The sequence below is a fragment of the Pagrus pagrus genome (assembly GCF_965226575.1).
Source record: "Pagrus pagrus genome assembly, chromosome: 3".
In the NCBI taxonomy this organism is placed as follows: Eukaryota; Metazoa; Chordata; class Actinopteri; order Spariformes; family Sparidae; genus Pagrus; species Pagrus pagrus.
Genome location: NC_140187.1, coordinates 30160172 through 30178451, shown reverse-complemented (window position 1 = coordinate 30178451; position 18280 = coordinate 30160172). Strand labels below are relative to the sequence as shown.

The window sequence follows — 18280 nt, the reverse complement described above, 5'->3', positions numbered from 1 at the left end:
GTAAGTGAAAAGAGCCATACATTGTGGTGAATATGTCAGTGCTGAGTATAAGAAAATGTTCAGAGAAAAATGTTTTCTCCGCATAACTGGTCAAAACAACAGCTGTGAATCAGAGGCCATGAAGCTGTAAACCACTTTTTATATCCAGTCTAATGCTCTTCTTCCAGGAATCAGGGGTGATGGGAGTCTAATCCAAGTCAGGACAGTATTACACCAAGTCCTTGTGTCACTGTAGTGACCTCATTTCTCAGGAATGGTGCAGAATGAGGTTTATGCCAATAAAAGAGACTTTCACAGTCATGTAGCAGTATTTTCTGAACACCATGTCTTTGGACGGACTGTCGTGAAATTTGGTTTATGACTTAATACTTTCCGGTACAGCGGAACGGTGGGTTGTAGTCCGCCAGTAAAACCACAGAAGTAGATGACTCAGTACTTAAGTTGCAATATGTAGTAATTTTATTTAAAAACATTCAAAAATTAACTACATTTATCAGCAGAATGATGAAATAACAGTTTTTTATAACGTCTTTGTATTGTGTTACACAGATATCTACTGAAGTTAGCATGGTATCCAGCTAGCATCATCACGTTCTGGTCCAACGTTCCTGTGCTAGTAGCATAAACACCAACACCCCTGGTGCCCCGAGCTCCCAGTCTGGACCATGCGATACTCCGCTAAATGAGCTAACTAACTAATGCAGCCATCATTAGCAAAAGTTAGCAGTTACTCTGATATGCTGCCCCAGTGCCCCGTTTGTTTTAAGTACGAATTCAACAAAGTGGCCAATTCTTATGTATTGCACTTTTAAATAATGAGATTTCTAGCAGCTTTAGCTGTGCTTGTGCCAATGGGCTATTGTTAGCATGCTAACTTGCTAAAGTATTATGGCGACTATGGCAACTTTAGCATATTAGCATTGTCATTTTGAGCATGTTAGCATGCTGGCATTAGCACACCCACATAGTTTGTTTGGACAAGTTTGGTTTTGACAACTATTGCATAAAAACTTGGCCGAGTTGCATTAAATCACACCTAAAATGATAATTACGTACACAGAACTCGTGTAATTTTTCTTTAAGGTGTAGGAATACTGTCACATTAGCTTTCCAAATAACGTCATTAGTCTTCTCACACTCTGCATACTTTTTGAAACCGACAGTCATTCTAAAGCCTAATGGTGTAAAGCACCACAAAAATGGTAGCCCACTCTTCTAAGTTTTCAGGCTAAATGTGTAACGCTTCCTTGTGTCAGTCACATGGATACATGGGAAATTGAGTTTGGTAAAATGGGAGCATGCTGACAGTCCCTGCTGTATAACCTGACTGTAGCCACACCAAACTCAAGCCTACACCCACCCTACAGCCAATCGCAGCCAGCTGTCTGAAAACAGCTGGCTGTCTGAAAACCTAAGAAACAGCCCTGATGCAGGACTGTTCCTTGTAGCTGTAGGCTACCATCATTTAACACTCCCTTTTGGTGTTAGACTATCAACTAACTGGTTATGTCTGTGTATAGTCTGGTGATGTGCAAAAAAAATCCATAACACTTAAGTTTCTCATTTCCACACAGTAAAACTGCCAAACTAGGAGAAGTGACTCCTATCTAGGTATGTTACAGGACAGATCTCTTTTCTTCCATAAACTCCTCGCAGTCAATCAGTCAGTGTGTCTCAGTTCCAGGTCCTGACAATATTTTCACATTCCATTCGGGTGAATCATCGTAGTCCCCGCTTTTTCTCAGGCTGTTTATCTGCAGTCTTGGAGCATCAATTTCCTCTGTTTACAAAATGCAAATCAAATTTACTTTATGTTCTCCACTTCTTCTACACTGAAAATTCTCAGATCAGCTGAATAAAAAGGCCTGATACAGAGCCTTGCAGTTAATACGACACTGTCCACTCTTTTTTTTTTACAACTTTATTAGGAAATTTTGCACAAGAGCATTTCATCAATATAAAAAGATTTTTGGTTTCACAGTGTTTCATATAAAAGATTTTAAAAGATACAAAAAAGGGCAAAATACTGTAACATTTAACAATCTTGAACATCTCTCACAAAATGTTTTCAATGTTCACTTTTGTTCCAAAAGTTGCAACATCGGAGCATGCGAGTAACCACGTGTCTGTCTGTTTGTCACGTCATCTGTTTAGACAGCTTCTGCACCCAAAACACATGGGGGCTCACTTCCTGTGTGTGTGTGTGTGTGTGTGTGTGTGTGTGTGTGTGTGTGTGTGTGTGTGTGTGTGTGTGTGTGTGTGAGAGAGAGTGTGAGTGAGTGAGAGAGAGAGAGAGAGAGAATGAGAGGGAGAGAATGAGAGAGAGAGAGAGAGAGAGAGAGAGAGAGAGAGAGAGAGAGAGAGAGAGAGAGAGAGAGAGAGTCATCAACTGCTCAATGGAAGAAGAGAGTATTACAGACTGAGGGGTGACTATTGCCTCACTCCGCCTCAATGGGCTGGATGAGTTTTTCCGAGAAGGTCCCAGAGTGATTTTTTAGATCCCGGTGCTGGTTCCAGCTCTCCTCCCTGATCCCCCTCAGCAGGCCTTCCTGCTGTGACACACAGGCATTAAAACACATGTAAGATATTAAGAAAACAAATCCACCCTCTGATCAGATACTTTGTGAATGAGTGTTAGAGTTGATGTTTGGTGTGATTTCCTGCTTTCCAAGGGACTGACAAAAACAAGTGTTTTATCGTACCATTCTATGGAACAACAAGTTCTAGCTTTTAGTGTTTCCTTCTAAAGGGTAAGGCCACCAAGTTTCATATTAAAGTGTGTTTACAGGTGTTGGGGAGTACCACTGCAATATAGGAAAATTAGCATAAAGCATTTTGTGGCTCCAGGGGAAGCTGCATGTAATCTGATAAATTGCCTCCTGTGAAGTCACTCAGTGGTTAAGTTGGATTGTGGGTAAAGTAGGCACCAGGTTTTAAAAATGTCCACTGGTCTAACATTGCACTCCTATAACTCTGTTGAACTCATTATGGACAGTTTAAAAACTAATGATCAAAATCAATACAGCAGAACCAGAGATATGACCTTTTTTATTCCACAACTCTTCTTCCATTTCAAAACATGTCACCTAGATTACCCACAAGGCAACCTGGCCGCTGAGTGACCTCACTGGAGGCTATTTATCAGATTACATGCAGCTTCCTCTGGAGAGGAGCTGCTAAATTTAATTTTATGACATTCAACAACTTTTTTTCCCCCCCACAAATTCAGTAGTACTCCCCAAGACCTGTAAACACACTTAAAAAAATATATGTAAAATGTAAGATTGTAAATGCTAGCCTTTAAGAGTCAATCATAAAACTGCTTGGAGGAATTAGATTGGATTAGATTAAAAAAAGTCAATAAAAAAAATCAATGACTACTTAAGCTAAATTTAATTTTATATGTAATTTTATTACATTCAAATATAAATTAAAAATCAAATTCCAAGTGATATTCTAAAATTAAATCATGTTTAAAACTAAAAAGAATAAATGTAAATTACATTAAAAAATAAACAATATCAAATATTGTATTAAATTACATCAATTAAATTATTAGAATTTAAAAAATTGAGAACAGATTTCATTTATGAAAGAAAATCAGGTGCTGACTTGTTCTTTGACTGAATGATGTTTCCTTGGATGGTTTAATGCACATATCACTTAGCACATATAGTAATTCCATTACAGATCATTTGTTGATGGCCATAAAATCAGCTTTTTTCATTCAATTCATTTGCTGCTTGTTCAATGTAAACTTAATGAACTATCAAAAAAAATGTGGAACTGAACAGCGCTTTTTGGGTTTGATGAATAATTCTCACAGACAGCTGGGATATTCTGATGTCACCAGCACTGCCAAAGGAATTTTTTCCATTTTCAAAAAAGTAAGAGTTATGCAAGCAATCATCTCTGATGTTTTCCTTATTAACTCAACCACTATCAAAATATGCTTTGAAAACTTCATTAGCTTTTCTTTATTACAAATCACTCATGAGATGAGGCTCATTACCTGCACATTTTGACTGATTAAGAACAGATCTTGCTGACTCTGTACTGAATCTTACTTCACTTAGTCTGACTTTAAGCACTCAAATGCTTCTGTAAATTACCCTTAAACCAAAAACTTAGCCTAGGGATGTTTTGTGAATATGGCCCCTGATGCTCAGTAGATAAATTTTAATTTTGACATTTGAAACATTTCCTGCTGCCAGACTAAATTTCATCTGCAGTGGAAAAATCTCAGGGTGACATTTGTTTGGCCAGTTACCAATAGGAAAGCTAAAGATTCACTCAACACAGACATGATGGAAAAATGCATCATCGGCAGGATGCACACATGGCTCAAACAGAAAACACAACCAAAACAAATCTGCACAGTATACTGGTCAACAGAACAAATCCAGGAACAGAAAAAGGTCAGAAGTCCTAAAAAAGGCAGCAGACTTTAGAGGAAACGTGTAATATTTGATCTCAGAGGTGCCACATGAAGCGAGCAATGCTTTACACCAACACACACTAACCTGTTGATTGTCACCGAGCACCAGGATGATGTCTCCCTCCTCAAACTGCAGCTGTCCGTCTTCTGACGCTGCATGGCTCTCTAACGCCACCCCCTGGTGAAAACACAAATCACATTGATGCAAACTTCAGACTGAGTATCAGACAATGATGTCAGTTAACTTTAGTTAGAGTTCATGAAGAGTTCTTCCAACTCATTACACTGAAAGTTAATATATTTAGTTTTCTGGTGTTCACATATTTAAAAAGAAGTAGTTTTCTAAATGTGCGGCCACAAAGGAAATTTTAGTCACCTCCTCTGTACTGAGGAGGTAGAGACAGATTTATTAGCAAATTAAACCACCGCTAGATACCACCTGAGATAAATGAGAAAATCTTGTTAATAGTCGACCACTGTGTGCAAAAACAGTGCATATAACAAACAATAGTGTTTTCAATGTCTTCATTTTCTTCACTTTATGTTTTTAAAGCAAAAAGGAAATTTAACACTGGTTAAAATGATACTTTGCACCTTTTAAAGAAAGAGATCTAACAAAAGATATGTTGAACTCGGCAATAAACACACTCTTGCTTAATTTACACATTCAGGGGTTTTCCAACTACAGCCTCATCTGGTTTGTTATGACTGCCAGCTTATGGTGGTTAATCTTAGCTAGCGAACTGTAGCTGGATATTTGTGTTTCATCATCTGTTTCTTCTCTTGTGCTACTGTGAGACTAGGTCTTAGCATTTATTATTACTCTGCAATTGTCATTGGTTACTGATGTACAGTATAGTCTTACTCCAAAGAAATCATTAATCATTTTGGGAAAAACCTGACTTCTTTCATTAAGTGAGTGGGATGAGAAAGTACAGAGCATGTATAAAACATCTGGAAGCAGTGGAAAAAAGACAAAAAAAAAAAGCTTTATCTTGTTTGTGGTTTTTACAATTCTGTTTGTGTATGAATTAAAGAAAGGAGATTATAAAATATACTGGTAGGCCTATTTTGAACTTTAACCCTGTTGAGCTTTTACTGACTCCAGCTCTGTACTTAAAGGGGAAACTCCACTGATGGTACACATCGTGTGTAGAAAGGGGAGTACTACTGTGAAGAGTCCCATAAAGCCCTTTGTGGTTCCAGAGAAAGCGAAACTGCCTGAAATGATACAGTTCAGTCAGTGTCAGTTGGTGCTGAAGACTGCTTCCAGACCTCTGAAGACCTGTTCTCATAGAGTGTTACAGAAATGAGTCCTAAAGCCTTTTAGCAACTTTCCAACTTGTAGATTTATCAATTTCAAAAAGTGTGTAGCGTGTTGTGTAGTAGAAAGATAGTGGTGGTTATGCTAGTAGTGAACCCTGGTGAAGTCTGTTTGTTTGTGACATTAGCTTTTTACTTCTGGAAATTGCAATTGCAAAAACTCATTAAAGTGGTGCTAATTTGTGAAGATTATCTTGCTGAACAGAACAAAGTATCAACTTGTGTTGGATACTTTTCTGCATATTTTCTGCATTATCTTCAAGCCAATGTAAAATCCCATAGGCATTTTGTCGAGGGAACCAGGGCGATGCTAACTTCTTGTAGGTTAGCCTACAAAAATATGCCATCCCTACAGCACTCTGTAGCGGTGCAATGCTAAACAGGTACTCATTATAGCACAATACGTATAAGTCTCTGTTAAGTCTACCTTGTACAGGAAGCCTGGGGGATTGTCAGAACAGGAGTCATCCTCTGAGTCAGCTGTCTCCTGGTTGGCCGATGCTTCCTCTCTCTCCTCCTCCTCCTCCTCCTCCTGCTCTTGCTCTTTTGCATTTAACAGGGGGCGTTTATCTGTGGAGCGGAAGGAGACGCGTGGGGCAGGTACCGGCGGAGCTTTGGGCTTGGCCTCCTGTGAAGGTGGATCACTCACATTCTCCTGTTCTGGACTCTGTGGAACATCACTATCTGCAGAATCAGAGGGATTGGACACTTCCTGACTGGCAGCCTCTGACTTTGGTACACCCACCCCGGAGTCATCCGAATGGTTTGTAGCAAGTTCTGCTTCTTCTGCCTCTGCTGCTGCCTCTGCCTCCTCTGGACTTTGACTCCCTGTGCTGTTGCTGCGCTCGTCACACACCGACTGCCTCTTTGGTGTGTTGGTGCCGCTGGAGCTGAGATCGGAGTCTGACGAGTTGACATCTTTGGATGAGCTACCACTCTCTTCTGGTAGGCTGGTTTCTTCAGAGACGCTTTGAGTTCTTTGGGTAGGGGAAGAGGGTACAGCTTCTTTTGCATCATCAGTGGAAGAATGGATGGAGACATGGTCAGCTGGGAACGCTGTATTGCAAGGGATGGGATTGGAGATGACCAGGGACTTTCTCTTCTTCGACTTGCTTGTCGTGCTATTAGAGGAAAAAGTAATTTTTTTTATTGGTGGACTTGCATACAGCATTGGAAAAGTGAGAAAAGAGCGAGCTTTTACTGTAGCAGATTGAGCACAAATGGCAGATAGACAGCATTAGTTATGATTTAGTAGAGAAGACTTTCTTGTTGGGCTCAGGATACGGTGAGGAAACATGCACGAGACAGCGACTGACCTGTTTAGACCCTTAATGATGAAAGCTTTTCCTGAGTGTTGAGTCTCCAGTTTCTTCATCACATTGTACAGCTCACGGTTCAGCTGCAATGCAAGCACACAAACCATAAATATCATTTTAAGAGGCAGTTTGTTTTCAGGGTATTTTCTTTACACTTAAATACTTCACATTACTAATATGAAAGTGAGGAAATAACATTATCTGTGTCATATCTTACCACGCTCATTTCCTTATAGAAGACATCTCTCAGGTTTGATATGTTTTGGAACACCGTCACATAGCAACCTATCCGGCTGCAGAGACAAAAACAGCGCCCAGTTGTTCTTTCAGTTCATCCACATGACATCCTTGAATAAACTACAAGCTAAAGTTTACTTATGTTGTCCAATGCGCATTCTGGAAAATGTCTGCTGTAAACACTCCTAGAGCAATAGTGTTTAATATTCAGGCACAGCTAGAGTTAATGTGTCAAAGCAGACTTGTGTCTTTCAGAACCATTCACACTGATAGGGACAAATGGTGTTGTGGTGTGGGCAGCCTGATGGCCAAGGGGTTACACTGACGACCATGAACCACATGTCCAGCTGGGTGGCATTGTTGCACATCCTTTTAAAAACAACGAGATAAATGGCATTAAATCCTAATTTTCGACATAATTAAATATGTAATCTTCTTGTATGTGTGTGATTTCCCATGTATTCCAATCCAATATCTGAGCCCCTACCTGAAAGGTTTAGAAAAGGTGAAAACTGGACAAACTTGAATTCTTTATACACTGCTCAAAACAAATTAACGGAAAACACTTTTAATCACTCATCAGATCTAGATGAACAAATTATTCAAGGTGAACATCTTAACTGATGTACATTGTATAATCTGTTGAGAACAAAATGACATAACTGTAAATGGAAACCAAAATCCTCAACCCACTGAAGGCTGGATTCTAAATTACACCGAAAATCAAAGTAAAAAATTCAAAGGTTGATCCAACTTGCGTGAATTTTATCACAGCAACTCATAATGTGACTCAGTAGCAGGGACGTGCACATGATTATAGAGGGGCAGGGGCTCAAAGTCAGAAAAGGGTAGTATGTGCGTGCGCAAAGCGCGCGTGAATTTTGTTTTCAGGCCTTAATAACACAATATGTAGATTAATGTAAAATTAATAAACAAAGTACTTATAGAAAGCTAACTACTTAGCTGTGTATCAGTGTAGCTGTGAGTGATATGCAATTGTGAAAAAAACTTTTGTGTCAAATTATTGTCAACATCAGTTCATTCACATTATCATAATACTGAGGTTTGGAAGACGTGCTGCAGGCATAGTTAACATGAATCCAGTTTAATTACAGATGGTAATATTTCAAACTCAGATAACCTACAGCTTATATACCCTCTGAAATTGCTATATTATTAATCATTTATTGCATTATTATTATTATTTTATTAGCCTACAACTATACTAGTACTACTACCAGTACTTGTACTACTAAAGCAACCCTACAGTAAGCCAGCATATAAAATGGTACAGTATCATTACTGCTTGGACACACACACCCACACACGCACACACACGCCTAGCGTAGCCTGAGACCTATATTAGCTAGACAATAAGCTAGACCAATTTCCCAACTTCCTGAAACCGAGTCATGACTTCCGAACTGGTAGGCTAAGACTAATATGATATTTTTTCCAAGGTTGCACATTAACACAGCTTGCATAACAAAAAGAAAATCATGGGAGGGCAAGTGCAAACTAGAAATACAGGCTACACATCTAAAAATGTGACAAAACCAAGAAATTACTACTGTGACTGCTGTGAATGTTAGCAATGTTTACAACAGCAAAGTCGCAATAAACTCAATATCTGGAAGAAGTTTAGGATTTGTGGCAAGATAAACAGCCTTCACAGACAGCTGTCATATTAGATTATTCTTATCTCTCTCTCTCTCTGTGTGTGTGAGAGACGGAGCGGAGCCGCAGAGGACAGAGAAGCGGCTTTAGGCTCAACACACACACACACACACACACACACACAGCACGGTATTACAAGGAAATGCGTACGGTAGATAAACGTGGCGTTTTTATACCACCGTTTTTTTACATCCCTATGCACAACAGGAATGTATTTATTCATTAAAAAAAACACACAAAAAGGGCACTTTTTAATACGAGGCAAAAAGGGCAGGGGCTCAAGCATGTGTGCACATGCCTGCTCAGTAGTGTGTATGGCCCCCGCGTGCATGCTCAGGGCTTCAGTGAGCTCCTGGACAGTCTGTGGTGGTACTTGGCGTGGTCGGAGCCACTGATACATACTGTCCCACATGTACTCAATTGTAATTAGGTCAGGGGAACACCATCATCATCCAGGAACTGCCTACACACTCTGGCCATATGAGGTCGGGCATTGTCCTGCGCCAGGAGAAACCAGCGTAAGGTCTGACAGTCACAATGAGGATTTCATCCCAGTACCCAACAGCAGTCAGGGTACCGTTGGCTATGACATGGAGGTCTGTGCGACCCTCCAAGGATATGTCTCCCCAGACCATCACTGACCCACAGCCAAACTGGTCATACTAGATGATGTTACAGGCAGCATAACGTTCACCACGGCATCTCCAGACTCTTTCATGCCTGTCACATGTGCTCATTGTTAACCTGCTCTCATCTGTGAAGAGAACGGCGTGCCAATGGCGGACCTGCCAATTCTAGTGTTCTCTTGGTGGATAAGAAGAGAGTAATGGTCTGTGACCACCACATGCAAAACCATTCCCTTTTTGTGGGTTGTCTTGCTTTTACCTCTCCATTGCACATGTGGTCACTTTCATTTGCACCAAAGCAGGTGAAACTGATTCACAATCACTTGTGTTTAGCTGTTAACTGACTTGGTGTTATATTATGACTATTAAGTGTTCCCTTAATGTTTTGAGCAGTATAACAAAACAACTGAAACTGCTCTGACACACATCTGCACACATTTCTCATAATACCCAATGAGACACTTGCACGACAACTCCTAACCTGTTTATTCACACAAAGATATTGTACCTTCACTCATCTCATCCTGAAACTCCACTATTAGATTCCACTGTTATCTAGAACCGTTTTAATTTACTGCTTTGTACGGTCGACCTTACCTCTGATAGAGAACAGGCAGTTCCTCCCTAAGCTCGTTATTTATTTCTTCAAAGACGTTCTGGGCTTTGTTGAACTCTTCGTCTGCCTGTTGGAGAGGATTTGAAAGTAGATTTGTTTTAAAAATAATTCCATTTGAAACCACTTTCTGTGCTGCGTGTACAGTGATACTCATGCTACCTTTGTTATTTTGGCTTCATCCTTTTTCTTGGCACTCTGTAGCGCTTCCAGGTGGTGTCGTGCTGAATCGTAGTCCACCAGCTTACGACCGCGTTTAGCTACACGTTCCTGAAACAAAAGACCAGAGTTTCTTTAAGTAAACATGGTGTCCAGCAGTAAGTGGATGGATGAGAGGTGTCAGAAATCAGACTGGTGGCATCAAAGGCCCTGTCAGACCTGGTATTAACATCTGTCCTGAGTGAGCTTAATCACAAGTGGACAGCTCCAATCCTTCAATTCACACCTGGCATTAACACGCGTACATCACAGGGACAAATGGACACAATATTTTTTACACAAAAAAAGAAAAAAAAAATCTGACGAATCACAAGAAGGCCCATGCTATTAAGAATGTGTCATAAACAGCTTTTAGAAAGTTTTTCCTTTCAGTCAGAAACTCTCTAAAAAGCTCGATTTTTTTCAGAGTCTGGTGATTTTGAGGTTACTAGTTCGATGGCTGGATCAGTTAAAACAGACAGTGTGTTCACAAACATCTGCTGCTAACATTGGCGAATGAGAAAAGCTTAAAATGTAATTTGCATTCAATTGAACCACATGTGTTATCCATTCTGCCCGTTGTTGTGGCTTCTTGTCATTTCACAGCGAGCATCAGTTAATGGAGTCCTTCAATGGTGAGTGAGTGAACAGATCTCAAATGCAGAAACTACACCTGTAGTCAGTCAGAGCTGTCCACTTGTGATTAGACAATCAGTCAGGACAGGTGGTAATACCAGGTCTGAACAGTGCCAAAGAGGCCTAAAAGCCAATCCCGTACCTGTGTGCACTTTTGCAGGAACTGATTCATGCTAAAAAGCATTTCCTTACCTTGACCTCAGGGAACTGGCTCGTGTAGTTCTCCATGGTGCGGACAATCTGGTCATTTAGTTTCTCTTCGTAGTCGTTCCACAACAAGTCTTCACTCTAAGAGACACAGTTGTTACATCAATGGTACATCAAACTGTAACAAGTCTCTCTGAATGAATGACAACTCTATCCAAGCCATAAACAATATTTCAGCAAAACTCACTTTTTTTTTAATTTAAAAAATATGCATCAACTACCATCAACCTATGAAGAGGATTGGATGTGATACCCTTCTTAAAGTCAATGTAAATCAGTATCTCCACCACTACATTTATCAATGCCAGTGTCATGGAAGAAATACTGCCAATTACGAAAGACAATTAGAAATGTTGACGTCCAACTGGAATTATTTAGTCAACCCTTTTTGTAGTCAGAATTGATGACAATGCATTTTACAAAAGAAAAAGGGTTTTTTGGGGAAATATCAAATACTACTTTTTGGTTTCGGGTGGCTGGAGGGGGGTGTCAAGTGTCAGTGAGTGGCGGTGTAGGGAAGAAGAGAGAATAAACAAACAAACTGTAGCCTCCATGTCACGGGCACACAGCGTGTTGTTGGCGGGGTGGAAGATAAAGAGCCAGATCAGCATCAAACCAGATCCAGATTACCTGGTAAGTTTATATGCTGTTTAATGTGAGGCAGCTGAGGAACTCATTTGTTTAGCTTGCAAACCGATGCCAACAGTTAGCTTTTCCCCGCTGAATGTTATTCTGGTACCTTGTTCAACAAGCTAACCTTACAGTATAGGACGTATGTCCATGTTTGTAAGTTAGATAAGGAGACTGTAGCAGGAAAACCAATGGGGTTGTTGATTCTGTGGCTATAGTGACATGTAGCAAGCCAGTCTGTCTACTGTCTCCTGCAAAGTTTGATTGGGTGTATGAAAACAAGGTCTCCATCTACACAGTCTCCAGGATATTGTGATTAATGGGTCATTTTTTTCATCTAAAGATGCATTTATCTATATTTTTTAAAAGGAAAAATATGCACTGTGTAAGGGGTTGCTAGTAGTGACTAACCCACAGAAATTAATCCAACTCAACCAAGTCACAGAATTATCAAACTCTGTGGGTTTCCTTAGCTCTACAAACCCATTGTAGTGTCTTTCTGCTAACTGTTTTGATTTTACAGCCCTAACTCTGCTGTTTTAATAAATAAATATAAATAATAAACATATATGCAGAGCATTGAGCAGCTGAAGATACAAGGATCCACAGGAGTTGGTCAGGACCAAAATAGAGATAAAAGCGAGTAAATGTTGGACTCAGAAACATGATCCCAAGAGGATGCTAATGATGCTGCTGGATCTATAAGGAAGTGTCTGATTGCAAATAGGTTGGCTTTATAAAGGCCATAAAAACACATAGCCATCTTGTTGAAAAGAAAACAAAATATGACGATGCTGCTTTAACTTGTAGTCTACGTATATGCCTGTAAGGTGAAATAGGGACCACTCTAGTCTGGATGAATATATTTTTATCATCATTTCTATCAAAGCTTCTTTAAACCTACTTTATCAAACTAGGTTTCTTGGGAAAACCCTGATTTGCTGAAATGAAAGTGATTTTATGAAATGATGAGCTCTCAGATCACTTTTCAAGCCAACAGAAACACATCATGAACATACTTCTGTAATGACAGAGAGGTCCTGCACTCCATTCCAGTCTGATTCGTAGATGTCTCGCAGCGTCTGGGACAGCCTCTTGGACGTCTCATGCACGGCTGTGAAAAGGAACAGGAAATTGTAGGAGGACAAAAAAAAAATCTTAAAATATAATCATGACTCCGTGAGGATCAACTTATCATCCAGCATCAGCAGCACATTACATTGTAGTGGTATTGTTTTTTAGGGTTTGTGGTGCCGTTGCTACACCCACACCAAGAAGGTCAGAACAACACTGGTTTCCTGACTGGAGTTCACAATGCAGAAGCATTAAGCTGACGATACTAAAAACACAACAGATTATTTTACATGAATCACACATGCATTGCTGAATCCGCTTTTTCACTGCAGGATTTGTATTTGCTATTGTACACGATTGCAACACAGACAAATTGCAAAAGTCGACACAGGATCCAAGAATAGAGGAAATTCACTTCCCCATTATTCACCAACTAGAGTGGTGTTGCTGTTAACAGTCATGTGGATCTTTCTGAATGTGCTCTCAGAACCTACCTTTTACTGCTGTGTGGTAGGCTTTGACATCTTTAAACAACCTGTTTCCATCGATCTGTGTGCAGAAGCAAGAGTAGAAAATACAACGGAGTTAGATTCAGTGACACCCTGTCACAGTATCTCTCTGGCAGATCAGAGCCATTTATGCTTTATCATTTCCTGATCAACCTTAAATGATGAAATAGTGTGCTTCTGTTCTGCACATAGTTCAAAGCTGCATTAAATCCAGAATACCTGTTTATTTGACTAGAATTCAAGTTTAAATTAACAGCAATCACAACATTTGATGTGGTGATGGTGATGGTTAAGTGAAAGCAACGTGTCTTAGCAGCTCAGACTTCCTTCCTGTTGCTCCTCATCACTTTCCCTCCAAAATGTACTACTGATGTAAGCTCTGAGCTACTTAAAAGTTAAAATGTTTAACCTTTGTTTAAAAGCAGCAATTGTGGCCACAAAGTGAGTTACAGGATAATGAGGAATACTAAAACATAGTGGAACAGTAGCAAAAGTAGAAAAGTTATTTTACTTAGCATTATCTATGTAATGTTAGTTAATGTTAACACTCAAGCTAATGGTCACATGAGATCGAGTAAGGCTGTAATAACAAAGCCTCAGAGTGGATTACACTGGGAAAGGGTGCATATTATTGCTTTTAAACTAAACCTTTCATCAGTAAAATGAAGAGTCCATTAGTTCAGGTTTCAAATGTTACAAATTATTTAAAATCTTTTTTTTAAATGTGCAATATGTTAAAACTGGCCACTAATTAAACTCATTGCCCAAACAAACAGGTGCAGCATATCACCTGAGAAGCTAACTGCTGCTAACTGTAGTCTGTTTTTGACTGTAGCGTCCGTTAGCCTGTTAGCTCAGGTAGCTGTGCAGCTCGCCACAGAGTTGGTATTTACACCGCTAGCACAGGATCATTTGATCGCTGGGAGAAAGAGGTTTTCAAGCCTGAGGCTAGCTGGTTAGCATGTTGACTTGAGCAGATATCTCTATAAAATGCTACAGAGACACCTTTGACATAATGTAGAGCTTTTATTTCTTCAAATTCTTAATTTTAGAATGTTTCAAACTAAAATTCTTACATATTGCATCTTTAAAGACCAAAACTGCGCCAAGTTTTTAGTTGGTGAGAATGTGAGTAGCCCCAGACAGTTTCATTAACATATGCATACACAAGGGTCATGTTTGTGTATGGGTATCTAGAGGGGACATAACAAGCAGTATTTATGCAGAACAGATAAGAAAATAAGAGAGCTGCATCTTGTTTCAAGTATTTCCTGTTTTCAAGGCCAAGCTGATTGTCTGAACTTGTGGGTTGGCATCTCAACAGCAAAAACAAAAGACACTGTCCTTTTATTCACACTGTGCAGTGCTCTGTCTAACTGGAGATTTTTGGTAAGGGGGATACAATGATTTTTTTAACTATAAAAGTGAAGTAAAGAAACAACTCTTTTGCAGGACCTAGCCTTGCTGTGAATAAGAAATGATTACCTTGCAGAGAGATGTTTTCATGTTCAAAAGGTTACGTGTTGCTGTACCTGTTGTTTGTTGAGGCTCTGGGAACACAGCTCAAACTGTTCATCCTTGGTCTCCATGGTTTTGCCCAGTTTTTGAAGGACCTGAGAGAGGACATTAGTTTCAATGTTAGATAGACAATGGTTCTAGCATTAAAGGGTAACTCCGCCACTTTTACACATTAAAGTGGGTTTACAGGTCTTGGGGAGTACTGCCTCATATCTGAAAAAGTAGTATAAACCTTTGTTGCTCCAGAGGAAGCTGCATGTAATCTGATATACTGCCAACAATTATGTCACTCTGTTTTGAAAAGCAGTCCTCTGGTTGAGTATTGCACTCTTACAACATTGTTGGACTTGTTATGGGTAGTAACAAGTAGTGGTCAAAATCGATACAGCAGAAGCAGATATATCACCTTTTTATTCCATGCATTCTATTTCCTTTCACAGTCAGGTGCCTACATTACCCACAATGCAACACAGCCACTGAATCACCCTTTAATGATTGCTAGTAAAAGGATAACTCCACCAATTTATCACATCAAAGTGTGTTTATACTGCTGCACATGTGGAGAAAGTTGTATAAATCCTTGTCTGCAGAGGGAGCTGTGTGAAGTCTGATAAACTGCCTCAAGTGATGTCACTTGAGTCGGCATCAGTTGGGTCTGAAGACTAAACATTTGAAAAAATGACAAAAAAGCTAGCAGCTTGAGGCGATATTAGCCGCAACTGGCATAGCACACCCACTTCTCTGAATGAAATGTTAGCTTTTGAGTTGCATTGTGGGTAATGTAGATGCCAGGTTTTGACAATGAAGAAGGATGTGTGGAATAAAAACAGATTGTATTTCCGGTTCTGCTCATCTCACCCCTTTATTTTAAACTGTGCATCGTCAGTGTGACGGTGTCACTGAAGTGCAAAGTTTGATTGGTGGAATAATCTTTTATTGGCCAGGCTGATAGATCAACCCGTATCAGCTTATAGCAGACAAATGATGGCTCGGTTTGTAAATTACCTCAAACACGTCTTTGCCATTCTTCTTCTGCAATTTCTTGTTACTAATTGGTTAACATATGCTGATACCGATGATCAGGTGATGTAGAGGTCTAGCACTATACATAGCACTAATGCACCTTATATAGGACCACCTACTCATATGCTCCCCTTAAACTAGACACATGGCTAATTATTACTACATCCCTCACAGTCCACTGCTCGCAGCTGTTTGAAACTCTGAATGCCACATCGAATGACCTTTAACTTTAAATCTGCAACAAAGCCTCTCATTATCATGGCTACACTCCCACAATAAAAAAAAAAGAAAAAAAGAAAATCCCTGAATCCTTAAAATAGGCTCCATCTTGCAGTTTCAGAGTAAAAGTAAACTTCTGTAGCTGCTGTTTTGAGGTGGAGCAGCTAACTCGACCACAAACTGAGTGAGAAAGGCTCGGCAAGCGAGAGGAAGTGCACAGACAGGAAGTGGCAGCTTTTGTGTCCGCACACAGCTGTACAGCGCCGAACAACACCGCGATGCTCAGATTGGAAAATTCTATGCTTATGTTTTATTCATGCAACACACTGACAGTCAGATCATTCAAAAAGTTACAACATGCAGCTGTCAAGGCTTAGAGCATGTGGTTTATAATGTTGTACATTCAACAGCCTGACAGAGAGCTTTTCCTTTACTCTCACTGTCACAGGCTCTTACACTTGGTTATGATGAGGTTCAGCAGATAGGCCTGACATGATTTCATCCCCCCCACCTGGGAGCCTCATTAAGAGTTACAATTTGGTACAGAGCTAGATAACGGAACTAGAGATTGGGAAAGTACCAGAGCTGTAGCTGCAGAGCAACATGTTTCAGAGCAGCACAGTTAGAAATGCTCTCATTTGCCAATTCCTACATTAAACTAATCCTCTGAAGGAGCTGCGTGTCCCTGTCAGGGGGCCTTGCTGTAGATCCTAATCTACTAGAAGCTGAACCCCCTTCAGATATGTCTCACACTCTGTTTCTACAGAAAGCTACATGTGAGTAACGCTGAAGAGAAGTTCACATGAGTTTATACCAACACGGGATATAAAGCAGGACGACAAAACACACTTGAATAAGTGTTGTGGCTTACCAGACTGATGACAGGGCTTCTAGCACACAGTGTTGAAGTTAAACAGACCCACAGTGACTTCACAAAGCTGATTTGTGATTTCCCTGACTCACCTTCTCCTGAGCTCGGTTCAAAGACTTCTGGACCCGTTTGGCGAGGAATCCGGCTCCAGCCTGGAGGTTCGGGCCCATCTTGTTCTCAGCCATCGTCAGTTTTCTTTCTCTCGGTTTCTCCTCACTGAGCAGCAGTCCGCCTCCCGTCTGCTTCTTCCTGAGACACTGCCTCTGCTGCACAACTTCACTGCGAGGCAAGGCGGTGGAGGTGGAGCAACACTGGTGTCAAGACACAGGGACGGACTGACACACACACACACACACACACACACACACTGTGTTAAACCCAGCGTAGAGTCAAGTCCTTTACATCATCGTCATCTTCATTAGCGGCTGCCTGCTCCTGTTCAGACTTGTTGAAGAATGACTGAAGTGTTTGTGAGTGTCCTCTGTTGAACAACCCGCACTGTTGCAAAACTGCGCTCCGCTCCCATCTGCTTTACGTGGAAGTTACCCAACGACACTCACCTGGAAATTACGCGTGTAAATTGGGTTTGTGATGATGCCTACCTGATTCAGCAACGTGACGTCAGCAGGGAAGTGGAGGTTTAGCGGTAGTGGCTGAAATGCTGCCTTCAAATGTGCCTCAAAAGCGCAGGTTTTTTTAGGTTGTACATCAGAATTAAAAGATTGCGGTCTAAATTATTGTATAGGTGCTCAAATTGTGTCAGTTTATTGTAAAATATCTAGCTGAATGACATTGACACACATATTAATTTCCTGTTAGTTTCTGATCAGCCAGTTTAATATCTCTGATATCATATGGCGTCACCAGCTTGTTGGTGAACTGAGCAGTGTTGTTTGCTCAGTTGGTCATTGTTGACTCATCTGCTTCTGTTAATAGGCCTAAAGATATGAGTGACATGTAGCTCTAGGTCCCAACCCAGTTTGGAGTAGACAGCTTCACATTAAAGGGGCATTATGTTGTTTTGGAAAAGAAATTCAAACTCAGATTTTTAATATTTACAATATTAATGAGGTAATAATTCAAACTCAACTAAGTGAATTAACAAGGGGTTCTTAGAGGAAAATAAGGTTCCCAGAAAACTGACCCTAGAAAGGTAGCTGGGTTC

At 40.3% G+C, this 18280-nt stretch overlaps 1 protein-coding gene across 2 annotated transcripts; it reads right to left on the bottom strand.

The window, feature by feature from the left end:
- Positions 1-1911: 1911 nt before the first annotated feature.
- Positions 1912-17693, bottom strand: bin2b (bridging integrator 2b). Of its 2 annotated transcripts, XM_084349307.1 has the most exons (13): positions 17676-17693; positions 17208-17450; positions 15017-15097; positions 13470-13524; positions 12921-13015; positions 11257-11352; positions 10393-10500; positions 10215-10300; positions 7295-7370; positions 7078-7160; positions 6189-6882; positions 4524-4616; positions 1912-2552 (listed from the first exon to the last, which is right to left on the bottom strand). In XM_084349307.1, the coding sequence occupies exons 2-13, from the start codon at positions 17298-17300 to the stop codon at positions 2439-2441; spliced, it is 1674 nt and encodes a 557-aa protein (XP_084205433.1). In that variant the 5' UTR covers positions 17301-17450; positions 17676-17693; the 3' UTR covers positions 1912-2438. The 2 variants fall into 2 exon arrangements, with proteins under 2 accessions (XP_084205433.1, XP_084205434.1); XM_084349308.1 differs by lacking the exon at positions 17676-17693 and having other exon boundaries at positions 1912-2549; positions 17208-17660.
- Between the last annotated feature and the right edge of the window lie 587 nt (positions 17694-18280).

Bases quoted from the DNA above. Each gene is read 5' to 3' on its own strand.
- bin2b (XM_084349307.1), bottom strand. From the start codon at position 17,300: ATGGCTGAGAACAAGATGGGCCCGAACCTCCAGGCTGGAGCCGGATTC. The intron at 10,301-10,392 runs GTAGCATGAGTA...CCTCTCCAACAG, and splicing joins ATGAAGCCAAAATAACAAAG to GCAGACGAAGAGTTCAACAA. The intron at 4,617-6,188 runs GTAGACTTAACA...TGTTTTCACCAG, and splicing joins CCCCAGGCTTCCTGTACAAG to GGGGTGGCGTTAGAGAGCCA.